This window comes from Protopterus annectens, chromosome 12.part0 (assembly GCF_019279795.1).
Source record: "Protopterus annectens isolate FY-2018-M chromosome 12.part0, PAN1.0, whole genome shotgun sequence".
Taxonomy (NCBI): domain Eukaryota; kingdom Metazoa; phylum Chordata; order Ceratodontiformes; family Protopteridae; genus Protopterus; species Protopterus annectens.
The window spans coordinates 154066596-154093788 of record NC_056746.1 but is presented as its reverse complement, the minus strand read 5'-3'; the positions used below and the strand labels follow the sequence as shown (position 1 = coordinate 154093788).

Sequence of the window (27193 nt, the reverse complement as noted above, 5' to 3'; positions counted from 1 at the left end):
TGGGAGGCAACTCCCAGATATGCTCTGAGTTAGTGTAAAATGACAAAAAATTCACTGAACCCACAGACATTGCCAACATCCTGGCAGAAAGGTTCAATGCAAACTTCTCTCCACCCCCCCCCCCAAAAGAGCAAATGTCTATCCCAACAGAGTGTAGCCTTCCTGAGATCACAGATGCACAGGTGAGAGCTGCCCTCTCCAAAGCTAAAAACACAACATTAATGGGACCAGACGGTGTCCCGGGCTGCGTCTTACACGAGCTCCAGGAAGAACTAAACCCTCATATAAAGTCACTGTTCAATCTCCGCCTTACTACAGGATATGTTCCCAAGGAATGGCATACAGCCACAGTGGTCCCACTCCACAAAGGTGGTGCCACAACAGACCCTGGAAACTATCACCCTATAATCCTGACTAGCCTGGTCTGCAAAGCTATGGAACTTAGCATCATGGAAATCATAAACAAAGACATTGGGAACCTCCAGACACTGGATCCTACCCAATACGGCTTTGTTAAGGGCAGATCTTGCCTCTTGATCCTGGTCGACTTCTTTGAAACAGTTACCAAAGCCATAGATGAAGGGAAGGTAGTCCACACAGCCTACCTGGACCTCGCAAAGGCCTTTGACAATACCCCACTCGGGCATCATAAATAAGCTCACCAGCTTAAATATCAACCCCTATGTCACAAGATGGGTTGCAAACTGGCTCAGGGATAGAACCCACATGGTCAGAATAGCAGGTGCCATGTCAGACTCTAAACCAGTTACAAGTGGTGTCCCACAAGGCTCAGTCCTGGGACCTCTCTTGTTCGGTATATATTTCTCCAAGGTACAGGCAAACACGGGTGGACTGTAGCTGACCACGTTTGCAGATGACTGCAAACTGGGTGCTATAATAGACTCTCCGACTGACACAAGCATCCTCCAAAAGGGTCTCAGAGAGACAGATAACTGGTGCCAGAGCAATGGCCTAAAGCTAAATGCCAAAAAAGTGCATAGTCATCCCCTTTGGAAAGAACAAAGTGCCCACAAATTACCACACAGGTGGTAATCCATTAAATACGGAAGAAATAATTAGGGACTTGGGGACCAAAGTAGATAGCAATCTCTCTTTTGACAATCACGTTGCCAAAGTGGTTAGAAAGACCTTCTATATAGCCCACCTGATCATGAAAGGGTTCACATCTAGATCAAGAGAGGTCATTGTGCCCCTCTACTCATCACTTATCAGGCCCATAATTGAGTACAATGCCCCATTTGGGATGTACCTTACCTGACACCTTCAGCAACTGGAAAGACCCCAAATGTATCTCACCAAGAGGATCAAGGGGCTCAAACAGATGCCCTATGCAGTTCGGCTAAAGAAACTCCAGCTCTACTCAGTTGCGTACCGCCTACTCAGAGGCAATCTGTGTCTGACATATAAAGCCATGTCCAACCCAGAATTAATGGACATGCTTCACCTCAAGAAATCTAAATCCCTTAGAGCTACACGCTCCAGGGACCTGAACCTCAGCACAGAAATAACTAGGACATGCTGGAGGGACAGATTCATATCCCAGAGGCTCCCCTCACTCTGGAACAAAATCCCAATCCATGTCAGGCAGAACCCCTCACTGACCCTTTTCAAGAGAAATCTTGACGAATGGATGGGAGATCGTAAGTTTACCCCTGGGATCTCTTCTGTGTCGCTGCTTGACAGATGTACAGTAAACAAACCTTAAAAGGGCTACCTTCTGTGACCTACTATCAGAGGCACAGTCAACTAATCTAAAAGGGTGGCGTAAGCCAAACATACTCTGGCTAGGCTTATAAATGCCCTAGGGCAGACAGCCTAGTATCAACCTATGAACCATAAATGGCCAGTTACACAAAAAGTTGTACATAATGGCACCAGATGCTGAGAGGTACTTTGAACGAACACAAGCTTATGAACAGTGTTTCCATTCCCTACCTTGCCAGTGCCTGGACCTTCCCTGTGTGATGTTCGTCTTGTTCTGCCACTTTCCTTTTCAGACTGTCAATCTCTTGCCTGAGAGCAGCAGAATGTTCCATCTCTCCATCCAGTAAGTTCCGCAATGATCTGGAAAAGCAGAAGCACAAACTGCCTTGACATTAAGAACACAACCATTCTATTCAGCAAAACATGCACTAAGAGACTGAGTTGTGCTTCATTATTACTTGTAATACTTTTAGCAGGATGCACTAATATAATGAAAGTTTTAGACACACAGTAACTTTAGCAGTAGCTCTGCACCAAAAATGTGGCATGAAAACATGACTCCAATTCATAGCTCCTTCAGTAGTGAGATAAAAGGTACATTATCATTACTGCGTGCTTTATAAACACATATACATTTACACATATGTGTGCATGTGTGCATCCATATATATTCTACAAATGTCACATGAATCTTTCAGTTTATGAAAGTGAACACCTTGAATTTTATCAACTGCCATTTCCAAATATACAGTGTAACAAAATACTGGCATTTAGTAGAGCAAAACATTAAATTATGTGTATATGCATGTTCTGTGGAATGGACTAGTTCCTGTGGGCTTGCCACATTTTCTGAGGGGACACCCAAGATGATACTCATACTGACTAGGGGAAATTTGGCTAGGACACTGTAGAAATTACCCATAAGCGCTGTGGGAGCTTTTACATCCTTGTGAGCTGCCACCAAGAACCTTCTTGGTTCTTGAAAAAGTCTCCCACACGGGAGACGAAAGCACTTGGATTTGGTCTATTTGGAATAATATTATTCATTCATTTATTTTTTTTTCTCTGTGTGTGTTGTTAATAAAGTGTATTGTATTATATTATACACCTACTGGATTGTTTTTTTCACCAATGAAGCCATTCTGGTTTATTTGTTTAATTTGTTTCTTACAATACTGAAATGAGATTTTATTTATGGTTATATGGCTACTTAGCTTTTAATAAGGTGGTTTACTTAGAAGGATGAGTATAGCGTGAAATAATTGTATAGTTGAATTTAAATATTCAATTAGTGTTGTTTAGCTATCGGATACCTTAAAATGATGTGACTATATATGTATTCACTAATCACATGAATGTGTTTGCATCTGATGAAGTTTTTTACGAAAACGCAAAGATTTTGGAGCATTTATGTGTTGTTCTTGCCTGTGTGCTTATCGTGTGAATAATAAAGCTTCCTGCTTTGGATCGTTTTGGCTTGGTGCTTTTGTTTACTGGTGACATTTTACCAAGTTTTTTCTCCTTGAGACTACTAACTGATCAGTTTTCCTAAAATCCTTGGTCCTGTAAAGGTAAAAACGAAGTTGTCTATGTACGTGTAGAAGAGGAAGGGTGTATTCTCTTTTATTTTCAAATTTGGGGAAGAAAACTGGCAAACTGATCGCTTGATTAATGTTGGTTTCAGAGGCAACTTTTGATAAAAAGGAAGGATTTGTGCGTTAAGTAACTGTCTTTGTGAAAAAAAACAAATACTGTGGTTTGGAAGCTAGTGCTTGGAGTTCAGATACTTGTCTTGCAGAAATTATAGTCACCAAAAAGACAGATTTCCAGGAAAGAAATTTAAGATCTGCTTTAGCCGATGGTTCAAAGGGAGGCTGTACTAAAGTTTGCAAAACCATAGTCAGGTCCCAAGGTGGAATAGGGTCTTTTATTGGAGGTCTAAGTAAAAATGTACCCTTAAGAAAAGTCTTACATAATTTAGATGACGCTAAAGGAGAAGCATCATCTCTGATGTGACAGTTTGAGATAGCTGTTAACTGAACTTCAATAGTGGAAAAACATGCCCCGCCTTAAAAAACAGAGGCAAGAACATTTAGAATAGCAGGAAGTAGAGCAATAAAAGGATCTAACTCTCTCTGATGAGCCCAAAAAGAAAACCTTTTCCATTTACTTTTGTAAATCCTCTTAGTTGAATGTTTATGAGATGAGACTAGGATGTATTGAACTGGGGCAGAAAGTCTGGAATGTCTAGCCATCATTGGAATTGGAGAAACCATGCAGTTAACTTGAGGTCTGCAATGTTTGGGTGAATTTGCCCTGATGGGTGAGACAGGAGGTCTGGACTGGGATCCAGCATCCAAGGAAGATGTACTAGGCAAGACCAAAGGAAGGGGAACCACATCTGTTGTGGCCAGAAAGGAGCAAAGAGGATTAGTGTGCTCTTCAACCGACGTGCTTTATGAAGAAACTTGGGGATGAGAAGCAGAGGAGAATAAGCATAAAGGAGACCAGAGGGCCAAACATAGACTAGAACATCTCTCAGTGATTGTCGCTGAGGTGGGATGAGGACAAAGAACCTGCTGCATTTATTGTTGAGGGGATATGCAAATAGGTCACAGCAAGGTTGAATCCATTTGTGGAAGATCATGTTTGCCACTGATTGGTTCAGAGATCACTCGTGAGGCATGAGGATGGTCCTGTTGAGTTTGCCCCCTAGAATGTTTCTCCAGTATGCACATTGCTACAAGAAAGAAGTTGGATGAGCCTGGCCACTGCCATACTCTCACTGCTTCTTGATAAAGGGTTTAGAATCTGGTTCCCCCTGTCTCTTGATGTACCAGACTACTGACATGTTGTTTGTTTGTACTGCAATAGTCCCTAGAGAGAGAAAGCTCTGAAAGGCCTGCAACGCTAGAAGCTCCATTGTCATCTCTAGGATGCTGATATGCAAATTATTCTCTTCTGGGGACCACATGCCTTGAACAGTCTGTCCCATGTAATGACCCCCCCCCCCAGCCCAACTGGGAGGAGTCTGTAGTCAATGAGCTGTTCTGGGAAGAAAGATAAATGGACGCCTTTGACTGATCTCCTTGCAGTGAATCCCCCAAAGAAGAGACTTTCTGCCAGCCTGAGACAATTTTATCGGATGTTTAAGGGATGATGATGAAATGGTCATTGCACTGCTAGGGTCCACTGAAGAATTCTCATGTGGAGATGAGTAGTAGGAATTAAAGTAATTGCAGCAGCCATCAACCCTAGAGCTTTGAGGACCAGTTTTGCTGGGGGAGAAGGGGGAGAAAGAACCTAACATGTATCCTTCAATGTAAGGGTGGCAGAAGAGATAGAGAATTGACTGTGACTAAATGAGCCCCTATAAACTCCAAGACTTGGATGGGTTGAAGTTGTGATTTGTCCATAGTGACAGTGATTCCCAGCGAGTGAGACAACTGGAGTAAATAGTGGCTGGTTTTATGAGCAGATGCCTGGTCAGTTAAGTGAGGAGCCAGCCGTCTACGTAAGACAAGGAGTCTCAGGTGAGCTGTTACCACTGCCATGCATTTGGTGAACACCCTGTGGACTGTGAAGAGTCTGAAGGGCAGGGCGCTAAACTCATAACTGACTCACAGCTGGAAATGCTGATACCTTCAAGAGTGCCTATTCATGGGGGCATGGCCAAGGATGAACACAGGATAGCAGCAGATTTCTTCAGCTCCACCAACATAACTGCTCTGACAGGAAATAATTACTTTTAAATTCAACTAATGTAATAATTTTCTTTCTAAATACGTTTGGAATATCAGTTTCTTGAATAATATCAAAAAAAGAAAGAAAATCTAAATAATTTTCGTGTCAGAAATCATCTTGGAAATTTCTCTTTCATCACCTCTGTTCAGAATGAGTTCCAGTAAGGCTAACAGTCAGGATTCCAGCATCAAGAAAGAGCTTCAGTCTTTACTATCAACTATTCAGCAACTAACAACTAAAATGGACAGACTGGATACTAAAATTGATAACTTTATAGAAAAAACTACAAAACAAATGGATTTGTTACATCAAGACTTACAACTTCAGAAAGCTGAGATTACTGGTATAGAAGAGACTCTTAATGATATGGACAACAGAATTCAAGAAGAAGAAATTAACATTGAATTTTTACTGAAACAGAACACACAACTACAATCCAAACTTGATGACCTGGAAAACAGATCCAGACGCAATAATATTAGGATTTTTGGTCTGCCAGAAAATATAGAAGGTAACAACATTACTTCCTTTTTAAATACTTGGCTTCCCAAAACTTTAGATTTGTCAGAAGCATTTTCTTTTGGTATTGAAAGAGCCCATAGGTCTTTATCTAATTTTAACTCTAATAAAAAGTATCCTAGATCAGTTATTGTAAGAATTTTATCATCTTATGACAAGGAGATGGTATTAAAATCTGCATGGGCTAAAGCACCTATAAAAATTAATGAGGCAACTGTGCATTTTGACAATGACTATTCTTCCTTGGTAATAACTAAAAGAAAAGTTTTTTTGCCATTAATAAGAGAGCTTAAGAAAGCACAGTTCAAAACTCACCTTTTGTTTCCTGCCAAACTAAAAATCTTTTTACCTGATGGCCCTAGAATTTTTGAAGACTTGGACTCTGCTTTGCTGTATATTAAAAAAATAAAATATTAGATAAAATAGAAGATATGGAATGGGCAAGTCCTTCGCTAAAGAGGATGGCAACAGGAACTTCTTGGAAGACTTCGGAGAAGCAAAAAAGACTAAAAAACAAATGACATGTTCCATATTTTTTTTCTTGTGAACTCTTCAATTACAGTTACTACATTTTCAGAAAGCCACAAATATTTTAAAGATATATTCAAAGTTACTTTTTTGTGTGCAAAGAACTGTTTTGTTTTATAAATAATCAAACTTTCTGAGGAACAAATAACATGCTATGAATCAACTTGTTTCTCTTTGTGATAAAGAGATCTAAGGTTAGTAATCTGATACATTTCCTTTTTCTTCTTGTTTTAAATAATGGCATTCTCTCTAAACTATGCATTTACTGAGGGGTGGGGGAGGGTAGGGAGAGAAGTTTGATGAAAAATATGGAATAAGTGAAATAATAACTTATTAGCTCTTTAAAATTATTTATGCTGTTTAAACACTGTTACTAAATATTATACCATGACTTAATTGCTTATACATGATTTCAAATAATATGTCATGATATAATTGCAAATAATAAGAACTAAAATAGTTGTAAGCAATAGGTCTCATGTTTAACATTATTAAAACAAACAGCAAATAATATATCTTTGTAGATACTCTTTGTAGCTTCTTTTTTCTTTCTTTCTTCTCTCTTTCTTTTTTTTTCTCTCTTTTTCTTTCTTTCTTTCTCTCTCTCTCATATATTTATTTATTTATTTTACATTTGTTGACCGGGCTAGTCTGGCTGGATACATGTGTCATTTTCAGAGGCCGAGGGAGAAAAAACTCCACTAAATACTAAGTACATTACAAAAAATTACAAAATGTTTATAAGTAACAAATATATAGTTATATACTTCTGATAATACTGATATATGTATATAATACGATCTGTATGAGAAAATGAAATGGGGCATATAAAAATAAGTTGTATAATATATTAAAAAACTGTAGGCTTGGTTTCACTGTCATAGAGATTGTAATGACTTGTAAAATACTTCGCGAAGGTTTTGCACTGTTTAGATTCATTTGTATTACTAAATGAATGTCAGTCACTTGCTTTTACTGAAATTCCCGCCAGAATGTTATGGGAGACAACCTGGGATGTGGGTTTCCTCGTGAATAGTGTCCTTGAGGTGTTTTAAAAGCTTCAACACTCAGAATACATGCAGAGAAGCTGAAAGCAGTCATTTTGAACTTTGACCCCTGATTTCACACTGACACATCGTAGATTCATGAAGAATACTGTTTCAGGAAGTAGAACTGCTGTAAATGCAACTTTGTGATGAAAAACGAACTTTATGACACCTAAATGTGAGTTATTCCTTATAACAACTTATTTATTTAAGATGTATTTTATAAAATATAAAAGTTATAACGATTTTAAATGACTTAGTATGCCATAGTAAACAAGTGAGATATTTTAGAAGGCATAGAAGGTAAAACACATATACACTTGTTTTTGAAAGCTTACATGACTGCAGCACACTAATGTATATAAATATTTATGATTTAAACATATATAATGTTATAAATCATTTGCCTTGACTAATTGACAAGCATAAGTATCATTATGATTATATTTAAGAAGAAATTGTCAGGTGACATATTTTAAAGCTGCAGTTCAGATGTATAAAATACACAAGACTTTCATCACAATGATTTATCTATAACTAGGAATTAACATTGCTGTGCAGTACGATTTTTTAACCTATGTATGAGAATAAATATTTTATTTAATTGGCAATAATAAGTATGAGAAGTAAGCTTTTGGTGCAAGTAATTTAAAGTTTTTAAAACTGTTTATTGCATTTCTATGGCAGAAAGTAGGAATACTCTAATATACGTAATGTTTGAACCATAATAGCCTAAGATATTGAATTCAAATGAACATAAGAACTTATTTTTACAAACTTTTAATAAACTAACATATGGATATGTTCCTTTTTTTTTTTTCTTTCTCTCTCTCTCTCTTCTCTGTTCCCATTATGAAGATTGTTAGAATACTATTTTGATTATGAGTGTATTATACAGAATAGATGTACATAGTAATATGAGCTGTTTCTAAATGTTCTTACTTGTTTATATGAAGCTGATTTATAAATTGTTTAGCTTTGTCATAATAGATAATCTAATTAAATGAGGTTAACTTTAGTTAATAATAGTTAGTATTGAATTAATTTGGTGGCAGCTGAGGTACTGCTGCTTAGGATTGGGGGATAACTTGAGTGGTATGAGCTACTCGAAGTTGGAGTTCTTAACTCCAGGCTGGGTGCAATGTTTAATCCTAACATTATTTTCACCCGATCATTGTTGTATGTATATAGTTCTGACATCCACATCACATTTTATAAACTCATTGTCACTACGAATAAAAGTGAAACTAACACAAAATTCCATAAGATTTTCATTAAATACAGTTATAAATAATGGAACACCTAAAGGAGGAGATATAATATCACTTATTTTGTTAATTGTTATTCTGATTATATGTCTTATATGTTTATAAAAGGTAAATGATATCTCTAAAAGGAATTTCTTTAAACATTAATGGATTGAATAACGCATGTAAAAGGGCAAGTTTAATGAGATATATTAATTTGCATAGAGCCAACTTAATATTCCTTCAAGAAACACATCTCCTGAAAAAGGATATAGATAAATTAGCCACAAATAAATATACAGTCTTGGTTAGTTCAGAACACACACACACAGAAAAATAGAGGAGTGGCTATTTTATGGAATAAAAATATGCCCATACCTAAAACTATTAAGTCTTATAAAGATGATAAAGGAATGTTCTGTATGGTTACAATACAGATTAACGGGAAGATATACACATTAATCAATGTATATTGGATACCAGGAATCGGCATTAATACAGTGAAACACCATCTCAATAAGATCATATCATTTTCTATAGGAGATATTATTTTAGCAGGTGACTTTAATTGTATCCTACATGAAAAAGATACTACTACTATAGGAAAAAGGAAAATTACATCTAATGCAAAACATTTAAAGGATTTTGTTAATTTATATCATTTGAATGATATTAATAATCAGATAGATTCAAAATCATTACCATACACTTTTTTTCTAACAGATATAAAACTTATTCAAGAATAGATAGAGTCTTTATTTCTAACCAGATGGTAACAGACTTAATTAATTCCAAAATCATTTCGTGTCCTATATCAGATCATAATTCAATTGTCTTTGAATTTATGGTAAAAAGTACTTATAATGTTCAGATCAAAAGAATACCAGCATACTTAACTCAACTAAAAGACTATAAAGATTATATACTTTCAGAAGTGCAACATTTCTTAGACTTAAACACTACACCTGATGTCTCCATTGTTTACATTTGGGATGCTTTAAAATCATATTTATATGGACAAAGTATCAGATGGTATAATAATAAAAGGAAATCTTGGGACAAGGAATTACTAGATATTCAAAGCAAATTAGACTCATACAAACATAATAATAAAGAACATATTATGGACAAAAAAGTCATTGAGGAAATAAATAAATTAAATGAGAAATACAAAGAAATTTTAACCCATAAAGTCAAAATAACATTAGAGAAATATAAGTTTTTGCCTTACTCAATAAGTCCCAAATACTTACATAAACTTAAAAATAAAACAAAAAGGTTGAATAAGCAAAATCATATCAAAGAAATTTTCTCTCCAGGGAAAAAGAAGAATGTTTCTAGTTTACCAGAAATTTTAGATGAATTTAGAAATCACTTTCACAAAATTAATCATAATAACATTAACATGGATCCTAAAGATAAAATAAAGAAATTTATAACTACAAACATAAACAAAAAACTTAACAACAGACTAAACTAATAGATAAAAATATTTCATATACAGAGGTTATTACACAAATAAACAAACTTAAATCAAACAAAGCACCAGGTAATGATGGTATTATACCATAGATTTATAAAATTCTTCCTAAAAGTACTTACTCATTAATACATAAGGTTTTTATTTTGGCTCAAAATGAGTTAACAACTCCCCCATCTTGGCAATACACATTTATTTCACCAATTTTAAAACCCAATAAAGACCCAACCAGATGCACTTCATATAGACCTATTTCATTACTTAATGTTGACTATAAAATGTTTATGAGTATTTTTGCTGATAGATTAAAGACAATCATAACAGGCATAATAGATATAGATCAGACAGGCTTTATTATAAATAGAAATACCTTTGATAATATAAGGAGAACTTTAACGTTAATTGATTTTGCAAACAGGAAAAAGAAAGATTTAACACTTATTAGTCTTGATATAAGCTCAGCATTTGATTCAGTAAGTTGGGACTACTTGTTTATCTTACTAAAGTGCACAAATTTCTCTGATGCATTTGTAAATCTAATTGAACATCTATATAAAGGAGCACTGGCTTATATTAAGATAGGAACATATGTCTCACAAAAAATACCCATTTTAAAAGGTACAAAACAAGGGTGTCCACTCTCACCACTATTATTTACTTTAATAATGGAGCCTTGGGCTAATTTGATTAGAAATAGTACCGATATAGAAGGATTTGATATAGATGAAAATACAATATCTAAAATTCAACTTTTTGCAGATGATGTTCTAATTACGTCATCAAGAACTAACTCTTCTATGCAGTCCTTATTTGATAAAATGCTGGATTTTAAAAATATCTCTGGTTTGATATTTAATGAAGAAAAAAACTAAAATATTACCAATATATACACGAAAAAATGTCCTCATTAATGATTTTAACAAATATATACCCCAACTCAGCTCAGATAACTTACTTAGATATAATATTAACTAAAGATATTAAATCCATTATACATAATAATGATAGTAACTGTCTTCTTAATATACAAAATCTTTTCAATAGCTGGAACAATATGTTTTTTACCATGGAAGAGAGACTCACAATTATTAAAATGATAATATTCCCCAAGATATTATATTTAATACAATCAATAATACTCCCACCTACAAAAATAATTATTAAGAAATTGAATTCATTAATGTTAAATTTCTTATGGGCTCCTAATAGACCTAGGATTGCATTAAAGAAACATACTAATAGCTGGTCTCAAGGGGGCATTTCATTTCCAGACTTTAATTTATATACTATCTCTTCTATTATAAAAGTTATTACTTTGTTAATAGATCAGTCATATGTTGCAAGATGGAAAGATTACTGGGAATTAATTAGCATTCACTTCATGAAAATCTCTTTAATACATAAAAATATTATTGTAAATAACCCCATGTTATGGTTACTAAAAGAATTTTGTACTTCATCTATTACACCAAAATATATAGTTAGTTACCCATTAAACATTATTATTAGTTATCGTAATTTTATATTTATGCATCCTAGGTATAAGGAATGGAATTTTATTCTATTCCCTATAATGCATACACAAGGTATTCTTTTGTCAACCACCTCTGAAAGAACTCTTTTAGTCACTGAGAATGATTTAAGGTATTGGTATCAGTTGCTGTCTGATAATAAAGTTAAAAATTTAGACTTCTTAAAGCAAGAATTTGATTTGAGAGAAACATGTTGGTTAGAGATTCAGACTTTTAGGCAACATCTTATTAATAAAATTGATTTAACGTCTTTAACAGTTAAAGAATCTGTTCCAATTCTGATTGATTACTTGATATTAAATTTACAACATAGAGTTTCTGATAAAGGTAAGCTTTCATACATACATAAAATTATTAGAGAAGAAACTCCTTACAGTTCAGATACCTATTGGAATTATTTCATTTCCATTAATGGTGAATCACCAAAACAACAAGATAAACAATATATATTGGAATCTGCTTATAAAACTACTTCTTCCATTAATTGGAGACTTTTTACTTGGAAATTTTTACATAGATCTTTCTATACACCTTTAATGATGAATAAAATAAATAATAAAGACAACTTATGTAAAAGATGTAATGTAGAAATAAATGCTGATTGGGCACATATGTTTTATGACTGTATAAAATTGAAGGAATATTGGAAGTTAATCAATGATTTTTGCAGGCCCTTTTCACAGATAATTTCATTGTTTCTAAATCACTTATATTATTTAACACTCCTGTTCCTAAAAGTGTTAAAAAAGTTAAACTTCCCTTATTATGGTCTATTCTAGCAGTGGCTAGAAAAATAATAACCAGAAATTGGATTTCAGATACTCCTCCTTCATTTAATGAATTTAAAAATGTTATGACTGAAGTGTGTCATATGGAATTGATGACAATAAAATCAAGAACTACTAGAAAAACGTCTTACTATATTATATGGGATACTTTACAAAACCCGTTAAAAAAATCTTAGTTTCAATAATAAGACATTACAGTTTAATCGATTTGATTTGTAGTGGATGTCTCTGTAAATACTTTGGTTATTTTATTAAATGTTATAACTATTTATATTTTAACTGCTTGTATAAGATTGTTATGATATTTATTTTGTATGTTAAAAACAATAAACTTGTTTTTAAAAAAAAAGAGTGCCTATTCATTCTGATGTGATGGGATGAGTCTTGAAGATCAGTTGAGCACATCCAGTCATCCTTCTGTAGGAAAGGTAGAATGGACTGAAGTGTGACCATCCGGAATTTGGAATTCTTCACAAACTGATTCGGATAACTGAGATCCAAGATATGTCTCAACTCTCCTATCTTTTTTGGCGCTAAAAAGAACCTTAAATAAATTCTGGATCCTGCTTCGTCTGGGGGGACATCTTGGATGGCTCTTTGTCTAGCAACTTTCGAATCTCTTGAGCTGCTATCTCCCTCTGATTGGTGGAACATTGGGGAGATTTTCCTATTTTTTATGGGAATTTGTAAAAAGGGAATGAAATATCCTCTGGATACAATCCTCTGCTCCAAATAATCTTTTGTGATGGCTCTCCAGGCTTTTTGGTGCAAAGATAAGCTCCCCCCAATTGCTCCCAGAGTGGGATAGTCAAGTAACCCTTCAGAAGTGCTGGAAGTATCTGTCCGAGAAGGAATCCTGAGATCCTTGGTTCTGCAGACAAACTCTGCCATTTGGGTGGCATCCACCATTGTAGTTATTTCCCCCTCTGCCTCTAAGGGAAAATTCCCTGCATGATTCCTGGAAAGGACCATGAGATTTCTGGAACCACATCTTCTTTCCACAGCACTGACTCCTACAGAAAAGCAGATTCTGACAGCAAACAAGGTCTTTCCAGCCTGTTCACTGTGGAAGAGGGTCTTCTTTAAAGGCTGACTCAAAGATCCATCAAAAGGAGCACTGATGAAGGACACCTTGAAGGGCTCTGCAAAATTGCACAACTGCATTCATTGCTGTCTCCTTATGGCTATGGATGCATTTGTAATAGATTGTAGGGACTGAAGGGTGATACTACAAAACAGTAAAAAAGACTTACAAATGTAAGAAAAAAACATGAACTAATGTACAAGCCCGGGATGGTCTTAATAATAAACACAACTATTATAAACCACACTCCAGTATCAGGTAGACACTCCAGTTTTGAACAACTGGCTTAACTGACCTTTTGATTTTAATGTTGAGCCACCAATTACACCTGTAGAAGAGAAAGAACTGAGTGACAGAATGGATGAGTCTGAGTATAAACTGATAAAATACAAGAAACTCCAACTGAAGAATACATATTTTTTGAATGTCTTAAGAACCAACAAGTCCTCAGAGGCCTGTGTTTGTGGAAATATCCAAATGGGCTTGAAAACAATTCTCACTTCATTGTGAATTAACTTTTTGACAAGCAAGGTTGTGAACTCCTCGAGATGTTCTTAAAATATAATGCTAGGCAGATAGAAAGCTTGGCTAACGAATTATCAAACTTGGACAGCAACTTAAGGAGGAACAAAGCCTGGAAAATATGTATTAATGCAGACCAACTTCTGAACAAATTAAAGAACAATAAAATAAAGAAAATATTTTAGAGATAAAAAGGAGTACGCTAATGAGACAGCATACCCCAAACCACCCACCTCACAAAAATGGGGGACAAAATATAAGCAAAATCAGAAGGGTGAAATGGTTGTTAACCAGCAAAATGCACTTCAAGGGGCAAATGGCCACCATGAAACACCTCAGGTTGAACACATAAATCGAACCCCATGGTATGACCAGGATGAACTCTCCTTCAAGACGTTCATACAGAATTAAGGAGAGAAACCATAGGGACTTGAGGAACAACCAACAGAGTAACTAATCCAGTGTGCAGGATTTTTAAACACACTCCAGGAGGAACCAACAAGAAAACCCGAATCAGACATGGCCCAACTTGACCAACTGACTGAAGTGCAATCAGAAAAACTGGAAGAAATAGTGACCGAATTAGGCGACCATTGCAGAACAGTCTCGGAACATAGAACAAATGAGTTTCTCAGTATTGTCAAAAATTATGAAGGAGACTTTAAGGTACATAATTTTTCTAGTATACCAATTGGTACACAGATCATGGAGACATTAAGTAAAGGACTTACCTTTGTACTTTCGAAGACAGCAAATCTGACTAATGTTATTATTGACCTGAAGTTATTTATGAGAAAATTAATCTTCAATTTGATTTTTGAAAGTACTTTACCATCTGGAACTGTAAGTGGGAATGTTTCTAATATGTACAACCCACCCCTTTATAGGTTCATAGGTAGGTACTAGGCTATTGGCCCAAGGGTCTATACAAGCCTAGCCAAAAAGGTACCCTGGCTTTCGCCACCCAAAAAATTATTTTCCTGTGCCCCTGTCATAGGTTAGTTTCAAACTCACATATCAACTGCTCAAAGCAGAAGTCCTACCACTAGACCTTATTTTTAGATGAAAAAAGTTGTGAACTAGATTTCAGGGAAATGTTTAACATACCACATGGGAGGCCTTCATACAACAATTTGAGTGAGCAGGATTATTTAAATATGGAATACCTGAAACAACAAAAAAATAGGATAATGAAACCTGATAAAGGGGGTGGGTTGGTTATAATGGATGCATCTGATTATTCTACTAGAATGAACAGTATTTTACAAACAGACACACATATTCCCGTCTCCAAAAATGAAGTAAATGGAGCATATAGACAGGTGAGCTTGCAGACTGAGGACATGTTTACTGAAAGAAGGATAGACACTGTGGTCTATACTCATTTGAACATGGCTGTCCCCTAACCTCGGTTATTTTTGGAGTCCCCAAAATCCATAAAAATATGAAAAATCCCTCCATGCGTCCCATAGTGGACTGTAGACAATCAGTCACATATTCATGCGCAAAGTTCCTGGCTTCTAAATTTAAGGAAGCCCTTAAGGGGGAAGCACAAATCTGTAAAGATGCTTGGACTTTTTTTTAAAAATTATTGATTGTTTAGAATTTAAACAGGATGATATGTCTTACAATAGATGTAAAAGGTTTATATACATCCATACCACAGGATACAGGTGTGGACTGGGTGACAGATTTTTTGAGGATGAAGAAAATACCCCAAGACCTTATTAATTTGTATGAAGAATTACTGGAACTTGCACTGAGAATTTTTTTTTATTTTTCAAGGGACAGTATTACATCCAAAAAACTGGAATGGCAATGGGATCACCATGCAGGGCAACTTTTGCCAGTATGGTAATGGCCTCATGGGAGAATAAAATGATTTTGCATGAGAATGGCATAAAAAATATGATATGGTTTTACACCCGTTATCTTGATGATATTTTTATTTTATGGAAAGGTGAGATGGAGGAAATAGGTAAGTTTATGGAATACATAAATAAAACTACAAACTTCCTGTCATTTACATTTGAGGTAAATGCAGATGAAATAGCTTACTTGGATGTTTTGTTAATTAAGGACAGGGTCAATAACAGATATATTTCTAAAATTCACATGAAGAAAACATACTTGAACAATTTCCTCCATTTTTCCAGCATGCATCCCTATTATCTGAAAAAGTAAGTTGTAAAGGGCCAATTAGTGAGAGCCGCAAGAATGGTCTCATGTGATGATGACTTTTTGCAGGAATGTGACAACTTAATGGATATGTTTAAGAGGAGGGGATACTCAAGGGAATTTCTGAGCAACACTGTTGATGAAATAAAGAAAAGGAGGGTTGGGGGTTACTTGAGATCTATTTTAGGTAGCAATGAAACAACTGAAACTGTGATTAATATAGGCAACCATGTTAATTGGAGTAAAATTAACATAAGTGTTGAAACCCAGTTTATTACTACATTTAGTACACAGGCTAATCAAATAAGAAAAAATATTGAGCAAAAATTGGGTTTTACTAAATGAAGACAATACCATTAGGGTCAGGATGGCTATAAACCCCAAATGGTTTTCCACAAGAATATTAATTTTAAGAATATTTTTGAAAGTTTTCACTGTGGAGAATCTAAATCTGTTGGGATGAAAGAATGCAGTAAGTTGATCGTCATTGGGAAGACATTCCAAATTACAGGAAAGCTATATAAACTGAAAGCTACCTTTAATTCAGAGTCCAACAGAATAGTTTATTTAGCTTTCTGTCAGAAGTGCCCATGTTTTTATGTGGGCAAAACAGATCGAAAGGTAAAAGAACATATCTATGAACAAGAGTATCCCATAAAAAAAAGAATGAATAATGCATTAGCAAAGCATGTAAATAATAGCAGTGGATATATGTTTAAATATATAGAGATTGATGGTGTGAATGTTAATAATCGAAGGGGACCAATTACTGTTGTTAGAACGTAAATAACTGATTTGGCAAATTTTATTACAAGCTGATTCTTGGCTAGGACTGAATGAAATGACGTTAAATAACTGTATTTTAAAAATGAAATCTTTACTGAGGTATGCATACCTTGCTTATTTAAAAACAAGTATTCTATGTATTAATATTTTTTTGGAAAGTTTAATACTAGAAAAAGGTTGAAACTTTTGCACTTATTGTATTTTGTTATAGAGTGTTTGAATGATTTTATTTTAACATTGAGTATTGTTAAGGTTAATAATTATGTATTGGTGGGAGAGTTTGAAATGACTGCATCATTGTATAATAAGTCACATTATAATAATGCCAGGCTTTTTAAATGGCTGATTTGAAGTAGTAAATTATTTGATGAAGGTCAAGTAATATTTGAATGAAAGAGCTTAACGAATAAAGGCTTTGAATTGTTAACTGTGTGCTCACTTTCCAGCCACAGCCAAAGTGGTTTGCATTTTATAAAACAGTGAAAAGTCAGAAGAAAAAATACTTAAAGAAAAACTCAGTAAATCCCATGAGCTCAAGAGACCTCAATCCAGTCCAAACCTGAAGAATGGCAAATGAGATTTGAGGTATTGCAGTGGTCAGGGCATTATGGGTAAGGGGGCGCTTAAGAACCAGATTCTAGAATCTATAGAAGGTGGCCGAGTCGGATCCTAGGGTCATACCTGAACCCATTCACTGAGGAACGAATAAAAATTACAACAACAAATCTATGATTTACCAAAGTTGCATTTGCAACTATTATTTCTGATATGGTCTGGTAATACAGAAAATAAATGGCTAATAAGTTCCGAAAGGGTTCCTTCTTTTATAGGAAACTTGCGTAACTCTGTAAGGTACACTGCAATGAGGACAAGCACAGGTGTTTTCCTCTGATCCAGGAACAGTGACATTAATTTACAACACAACCACTATGTCTGTGTCTTGACAGCCAGTTCACTATTAAACATGCTGTTACTGTGGTAACCAGAAAGACACCAATAAGCTCAAAGACAAAACCGTTCCAACGTCAAGCACAGAATTTTATTAAAGCAAAGTTTTCGGGTAAGAACCCTTTCTCAATGCTAATACCATTACACAAAATAATCACTATTTAAATAAGAACAGACAAGTATCACATGACCACAGCCAGCATATCACATGACACTACTACTTAAAATTCCGTAAAACACATTAAAATATTCTGTTGTAGTCTTACTAAAACAGGTTTAATACTTACAGTATTACTGAGTCCAGGTTCAGATTCTGCATACAATCTAATAATCCATTCATGCTCTTCTCTATTTTCAAAACAGTTATTTAAAATCACCCCCTCTGGTCCCTTTCACTACTGTATCTATTATCCTAAATTTAAAACCGTAGTCCTCACCCTTACTTATAATATGTCTACTTAAAACATTTTTATAATTTTTCCTTCTTATATCTCTAACTTATGCTCAATAATCTGTTCTCTCAGGCTTCTAGTGGTTTCCCTACTTTTAAATGTATGAACTGTAGTTGCTGTAGTGACATTTTAGTGGGTAACAATAGTGAGTTTAACCACCCTGTGACTAAATACGCAATATTTATTTCCTATCTCAGCCAGATGTAATACCAGCTATGTGGTTTACCTTGCTATAGGTGTTAAATGTTTTTCATTTTATGTAGAGAAATAAATGTAGAAAAATAAATAAATGTGTTTTAAGGAATTTTAAAAAGTAGTGTCATGTGATATGCTGGCTGTGGTCATGTGACACTTGTCTGCTTTTATTTAAATGGTGATTTTGTGTAATTGTATTAGCATTGAGAAAGGGTTGTTACCCAAAAGCTTTGCTTTAAGAAAGTCCTTGACGTTGGAGCAGTTTTGTCTTTTGAGTTTATTGATGTCTTTCCAGTTACCACAGTATCTGTCTGTTTAATAGTGAATTTGTTGGTTTGCTGCAGTGGTCGTCAAGACTAAACAAGAGAGCCTGACACAGCCAGCTAGAATGGAAGGAAAAAAGAACTAAATCGGTCTGTAAAAAATTTGCTGTCTAAAGAAGGTAACCCTTTGCTGTACCTTATACCTAATACAGCGACTTCAGTAGAAGCACCTCCCTTACCTGTGGATAATTTTGAGAAACTTCTTGCATCTTTGGAAAGAAAACTGGGGACATATAAGTGTTTTCAATGACAGAGACTAAGCTTTTTGGCATATTTGGATTTGGGGGTCATTCCACAAGGCCTCCGTATCCTGAAAATTAGTTCTTATGCAAATGTATATCCAGAATTATTAAAATGCTGGCAACAGTTAAATTTAAAGCTTAGTCTAGACTATATGTTGCTGATGAATGACTACTTTGTTACCAATGAGGATGATTTGAAGCAAGAAATTATCAAATTGGAAAGTGACTTATTAAATATGTCATGTTTTTCTACCTTGATTGGCTTATATTAAAAAATGCTGGACAGACTGCAGTTGTTGGATGATAAATTAGAAGCTACGAAGAGATGCAAGCTTCTAAGAGATATAAATGACTTCAAAACGGGGCATATATTCTCCTAGCCTAAAACGGAGAATCAAATGAAACTGCCGGTTAGGCAAGGGGGGGGGGGTCAATGTACCACTGGATGAGTTCCCTTTGAGGGATGAGCTGGCAACACCAAATCGAGAGGTCCATATGGTACGGCAGACGTTACAACAGGAAGAGCAGCATCTAGACCTGGTCACTTCCACTACAGCGACCAGTTTGAACATGTCAGCCCAGAGTGAAGTAAGTGAATCAATGAATGCTGTGACAACATCAGAAAAGAGGGCTGCACAACAAACAACTTTAAATTTGACCCCTACACAGAACTGTTTTCAGCTAAACTTGCCAGAAAAGATTACAACACGACAGAATTCCATCACGAGGGTGGTCGCAGCAGAGGCAGGTTCTGAATGGAGTCAAGAGAAAGAACAACAGTCCGTTGTATTACAACAAGATTGCATGAAAACAGCAGACTTAAATAGAGGTATTCTGAGTCTATCAGATTTCATTTTGTCAGATGCTCATATTTCACTGTTGGAAATGGGATTAAAGCTTATTCCAAGTAGCTCTGATGATGCCGTGGCAGCACTAACTGATTTAAAATTATTTGTAAGAACTTTGAATTTAAAATGATGCTCAAACTAATGTTATGAATTGTAGAAAATGGAGTACATTTATAACAATTATTAATCCAGTCTTGACAGCATTCCATAATGTTTGTGAAAATTAAATTAGACAACTACATGCCAGGGATGTTAAAAATAAATATTATAACCTAAAGTATAATGAGTATGAAGCCATGAAAAGTTTAGAAAGTTATATGAATATCAGCATTAAACAAGCTGATAAGGGTGGGGCCACTGTAATTTTGAATTGAGTTGAGTATATGGCCTCATTGAGGCTGGTGTTAGATGTTTAATGTACTTTTAAGAAAATTACTTTTCCTGACATTACAAAATATATTAGGGATGTGAATATGGCTACATATGATTTGCAACTAAGTGGTGACATCAACACGGAATTATTTAATTGCTTCACAATACCGTGTCCTAGAATTCCTCAGATATACTGTATACCTAAGATCCATAAATTGCTCACCAACCCACCGTTGAGACCTATCTTCTCAGGGAGGGGTTAGGTAACAGAGCTGATAAAATATATTTGCAGAAGAGGTTAGGTCTATTTTTGCAACTGTGTCCAAGTGTAGTTAAAGACACTTCTGATTTTTTGAGAAAACTAAAGGAATGGCAGGAATGGCACATTAAAAGAAGCTCAGAAGGAGATACTAACTAGATGCTTGTAACAATGGACATTACCTCACTGTTTACGGTAATCCCAGATGAATATGGGCTTGAAACCATACAGGAATTTCTGAATAATGAAATATCTATAAATAAAAATCAACAGCAGAGCAGTCCACGAACCATGCAGTCCATGAAATAAGTCCACCATAAATAAAAAATAAATTCTGTTTTATTTCAAAACTGGTAAGCACTTTCACATAGGAGCTTCTTCAGAGTGCTTACCAGTTTTGAAATAAAGCAGAATTCATTTTTTATTTATGGTGGACTTATTTCATGAACTGCATGGTTTGTGGACTGCTCTGCTGTTTTTTTTTATTTATTATCTGTCCTAGTTTCTTGAGCAGTACCATCTTTCCCTATACGGTGTGTTTTTGTGCTTTTTATACTTTAATGAAATATCTATGTCTACAAATGAAATCGAGAATATATGTTTATTGCTTGACCTAGTTTTAACAAAAAATGTGTTCCTTTTTGATAATGAGCCATATTTACAACAGGTGGGGGTGGCCATGGGAACATCAGTGGCCAACACTTACTCCAACTTGGTACTTTATCAATGGGGAAAAAATGTATATATAGTGATAGACATGTTTTAAACAAGAAGGCTGAATTTTATCAAAGATTTGTAGATGATTTGTTTTTTGTATGGAAGGGGAGTTTTGATGAGTTATATAAATATATTTCTTATTTAAATGATAAAACAGACTTTCTTGAATTTAAGATGACACACTGTGAGAATGACATAGTATTTTTGGATATATATCTGGAGAAAAAATTAGAAGGAATTGAAACTAGTATTCATAAAAAGGAAGTGCATGCTTGTCACTATGTGCATAGGCAAAGTATGCATGCACCCCATGTGTCTTCAGGAATAATGAAAGCCCAGTTCAGCAGGGTTAGTAAATTAAATACAGACAACCTGAGGTTCGACCAGCAGTTAGATGAGATGGCTAATGAGTTCATAAATAGTGGATATAATCGGGCAGAAATTCTTAGATTTTTGTGAAGGGATAAAGATGGACAGGGGAACCTCCCTGAAACCTACATTCTTGATGGGGGCAGAAGAAGTGACAAAAGGAAGTTCACTCTAGTAAAATTAGATATGTTGTTGTTGTTGTTTGTCTTTTGGCTTTTTCCTGGTAAGGGGTCGCCACAGCGGAACTCCGGTCCGCTAATGATTGGCAGTAGATTTTTTACGAAACTCCAAGGTGCCAGCTTGACGCCCAAGTAACTACTTTTAATGTGAGGACTTCTGACCTTAAAAGAATTATACATAAAAAATGGACTATTCTATTAGCATTACCTGAGTTTCAGACTATTCTGAATGATAAACCTTATTTTTCTTATAGAAATACCAGAAATTTAAAAAGAAGGCTGTGCTATAAGGACTTTAAAGTGCCAAGTAAGCAACAAATAGTTATGAAACAAGGAACTTTTAAGTGTATGAATTGTAGTTGCTGTAGCAACATTTTGGCAGCGAACAATAGTGAGTTTACCCACTCTGTGACTAATAGGCAATATTTATTTCCTGTCTCTGACAGCTGTAATACCAGCTATGTGGTTAACCTTGCTACATACGTTAAATGATTTTCATTTTATGTAGGGAAAGCCATTAGAAGGTTAGAAGGCTGAGAGATCGGATTATTGAGCATAAGTCGGATTTAAGAAGGAAAAATTATAAAAATGCTTTAAGTAGACATATTATACATAAGGGTGAGGACCACGGTTTTAAATTTAAGGTAATAGATACAGTAGTGAAAGGGACCAGAGGGGGTGATTTAAATAACTATCTTGAAAATAAAGAGTATGAATGGATTATGAGATTGTATACAGAATCCGAACCTGGTCTCAATAATGCTGCAAGTATTAAACCTGTTTTAGTAAGAATACAATAACGGAATATTTAATGTGTTGTAGTATCATGTGATATGCTGGCTGTGGTCATGTGATACTTGACTGCTCATATTTAAATGGTGATTATTTTGTGTAATGATGTTAGCATTGAGAAAGGGTTTTTACCCAAAAGCTTTGCTTTAATAAAGTTCTGTGCTTGATGTTGGAACGGTTTTGTCTTGACAGCCAGTCACATCTTTCAAACTTATATATAAAAAAACAACATGTGAATTGTCATGCTATATCATAGGAAATCATTATGCATCAGATACAACGCGAGTCAAACAGCAATACTGAGCATCATGCAGACATGAGAAGTGGCAATATTTTATGGTCCAGCACAACTTGGAACGTATCTTATAAAAAATGGTGTTGCTGAACTCTCTCTAAAAATAAAATGCATCCCCCACATAACTTCATTAATATGTTTGCACAGATCTCACCACGTTCCATTTACACCCTATATGCCACAAAAGGCAACAGCCCACAGCCAACATGGAGAAGAATACAATACAAATCAACAGCTCCCACAAATGAATGACAAACGGAAAAAACAAATACAACATTTAAGATGCACTTTGCACAGTACAGATAGAATGGACTGACATGTAAAGTGATCTTGTACATAATCTGTAAAGAAGAACGGTGCCATGCTACACATCTCTCATTTTAAATGTAAACTGGGGGGACAAGCCCCTTGTACCCCTCACAGTCCCACCACTTAAATATTCTCACTCTTGAGATCATACAGTCTCAGAAATTCATGCAATCTTCAGTGTCATAAAAATCTAAGCACACTACCAATGTTCATGCATCCCAAGATTTAGCTACTTCAACAGTCAGGTTTTTAGGTGTTAATTAAATTCTTGGCAATGCCAAGCTGCTGTCATCAGCCTATGATGGAGTGAAATACATGACTTTATCAGTTTTATTAACAATGAGTAAAGGCCCTGACTTTGCAGCCAGTCTTCGAAACAAGAGAAGGCTTTCTGCAAAAGAATTGTGGCTTATATTACACACAGGGAGCAGAGATTAACAAAGATGAGTTGTTGACATACTGAGCAATGTTTGCATATCAATGTACTTCTGCATACTATCGACAAAGACTTACTAGAAGGGGTCTGACCTGAAGAATACCAGTGGGTACAACCTGCTGGTGATGGAGGGTATAGTCATGTCTAACAGGTAGGTAGCTGCATTTAGACAACCAGTGTGGTAAAATCCACATGACTGCAGTCTACTTAACAGAACACTGTGGGCAACCTTAGCAAATGCTTTAGATAAAGCTAAGAATTTTGATCCTGTAACTTTTCTTTGATTTTTTTTTTCCTTGCGCAGTCAGTTAAATGTTGTTGTACAATTCCTCTGCTGTGGCCGTGACCTGCATTTATGTCGTGAAAAGGAAATATGTTTGTATCCTTTTAGGTAACAAAGCAACTGTCTGTCGATACATCCTTCCAAGCCTTCAGTGGTACAGGACAAGAATCATTAACAACATTCCTTTCACTACCATTTTTGTGTGGAGAGAATAAAAACAGCCTTCTTCTAAAATTTGGAAATATACCATTCTCTTATAAAACTTTTGAGAAGCATGCATGATGTTATCTTTTTAAAATACTGGAAGAACAGTAATGTTATCTAAGGAAGGGAAAGATATCGTACAGGACTGAGATTCTACTAAGCAGTCATCTGATGCCCATCCAAAATAATTTAGCATTACTTAAATGTATGTTTTGGTGAATTCAAAAGTACTCCTTCTTCACGTGCCTTTGAACTGTACCACTGCATTCTGACATTTAAGGGTAAGGCAGCTTTTGCATTGCCTGTCCTTCATGATTGTTTCTTTGTTTTGTGACTGATCATTACACATCAACAGTGTTGGATTCATAACAGCAGCAACAGAGTGTGTGTGTGTGTGTGTGGGGGGGGGGGGGGTAAAGTCACTGTAGGCCTTGAAAGAATTCATATTAAACTATTGAGTTGATGCATCAAGATCTGGATGCTCTAGAACTGACAATTTGATTGTACACAGGTAATACAGAAAGAAAGACTGTCTGAAGTGTCTTATATTTCTATTAGTCATGTATGTAAATGTTTTCTGAATTTACCATCAGTTCCATATTGCAAAGATACAGAAGCAGTCACTGAGACTGTCAGCAACAACCTGTCTCTGAGGCACAGAGAGGAAAAGCCTTGGCTGCACCCAAGATGATCCAAGTTCAAGTAGCAACCTGGGCTACTAAACAGCTAGGTGGGAAATGACAAGTAGTATACAGCTTGCTCATTCTAAGTAGACATGTCCAACCTGCGGCGCACGGACTGCATGTAGCCCTCAGAGCTCTTCCATGCGGCCCTCAACCTCTAACTGTAACATCGATGTATGCATGCCCCAAAACACTTTTTTTATTTTGTGTTTTTCACTCCCGAGACCTGTAATGCTAATGTCGGTGTGTGCATACACCGAAGCACCCTTCTAGTTTTGTTTTTGAGCCAAAAAAGGGTCAGTGTGTTTACACCATTATTTTGCGTCAAACAATCAGTGTGTGTGTTCTCGCTGAAGAGGGACTCATGTATGGATTTGCCGCTGTTGCCTTTGAAAGGGACAGCAATTACCTGTGTTAATAGGTAAGTATGGAGTGAGTGAGTGCATGCATGAAAGCAGAATTGTGTGTGAAAGTAGAAAAAGAGTGTGCGTGTGTATTTGTGTATATGTGTGCATGACAGAGAGACGCATGCACAAAGAGGCTAACAATGATCAGTCTACCTACTGAACACAAACAAGTTATCTCACAAATATATCATACATTAAGAGTACACTTTCATTAAATTGCGGCTTTCCTGACAGGGAGAGTGCTGTATTGAACATGAACTCATACCTCTTAACTGTATGGATTTTCAAATAATGTCTGTATTTTGCCTCATCTTCCAATTTGTGTCTTTTGCTTAGGAAATAAAAGTAGTCATCCTAGGTAATGCAGTAAGAATGAGACAGCAGCCTAGGGTTAATAGGTCAGTAGTGGACCGACTATGTGGAACTGTAGCATATAAAGTTGTATTGTTTTTTTAGACAAACAAAAAAGCACCTAGTACTGTTTTTTCATTAGTGGGTTCTAAGCAGTGGTAGACTGGACAACAGTAAGCATAGCTTTGGTGGATCATCAATGCTGGCAAATCAAGTGGGCACAATGTCATTTTTTAAATATTGGGGATTTTAGTGTGTATGTGTGTGCTTATGTGTTGAGAGTGCTGCAACAGTAGATGATTATTAAAAACAGAGACTTACGGACTGTGGAGAATATGTTTCTTGGTTTCAAAACCTAATACTTGGGTACGCATGCCAGAAGTAGATTTTTTAAGACATAGCTTCTTGCCATTTACAGTGGATGGATATTTACATTTAATGGACAATGTATTAGCATGGGCCTGTTGGGTTCTGAAGGATGCCAGGTCTACCACTGCCAATGTCTTGTAAAGTGACCTGGAAATGAATATTGGGATGTTACTGAAAAAAATATATTAAGTGGGCTTAGAAATATAGTTTAATTAAACAAAGTGTACTTTCAATTTACAGGCCATAATTTAATTTATTTCAGGTAGTCCAGATACTGGTAGACTGTATACCATTAGACTTAATTAGGGAGAGCTGTCATTCTGGGGAAACAAACAGCCCTAGTTTCAGTGAAAGCTCTGTGGTTGCTTGCAGGTAGGAAGTTGCAGGATGTTGATGCAATGTGTTTTATTTATTATTTGAAATACATTTGTCATTTCAAAGCATGGTTTTCTTTGATGCAAAAGAAGGCAGGACTGAATGAGCCATATAATGTTTAACTGACAATAATGTAATGGAAAGATTATAAGCAATGTATAATGTTTGCAGCTACAGTTGTTTCAATGGTGTCTGTAACGTATAACTATTTTTGGGCCTGTGTCCCACTTTTATTTTTCGCTTTGTCCAGATTTCTTGCTCTAAGGTTAAGAGGTATGGTTCCATACTAAATCAAAAGTTGTATTTACCTTGGAAGACTTTTCAGCATAATTATGAAAAACAGAGCCTTTTTAATATCTCTGCTTATTTCCAATATAAACTGCCATGTAACCTTGCAAATAACCTTCTTATTAAGCTACAGGTATGATTCATCTGCTCGGACATAAGCATAGAGTGCTAATGTGAGTTTGATTTCTTGCAGGAGTCTGTGGTTTACATAATCACAATAACTTTTTGTGTTTCTGGGTGTGTAATCAATTTAACAGTTTTAAAGATGTTTTCCTATAATAAATAAATAATCCTCTCTACACTTTGAGCTATTGACAA

General features: G+C 35.5%; 1 protein-coding gene across 1 annotated transcript in view; it reads right to left on the bottom strand.

Annotated features, from left to right (window-relative positions):
* Positions 1–27193, bottom strand: part of SNX29 (sorting nexin 29) — a 3382132-nt gene that overhangs the window by 2418947 nt on the left and 935992 nt on the right. The window contains exon 13 of the mRNA XM_044089182.1: positions 1957–2085. Within this exon, the coding sequence (XP_043945117.1) occupies positions 1957–2085 (129 nt within the window). The remainder of the gene's footprint in view (positions 1–1956; positions 2086–27193) is intronic.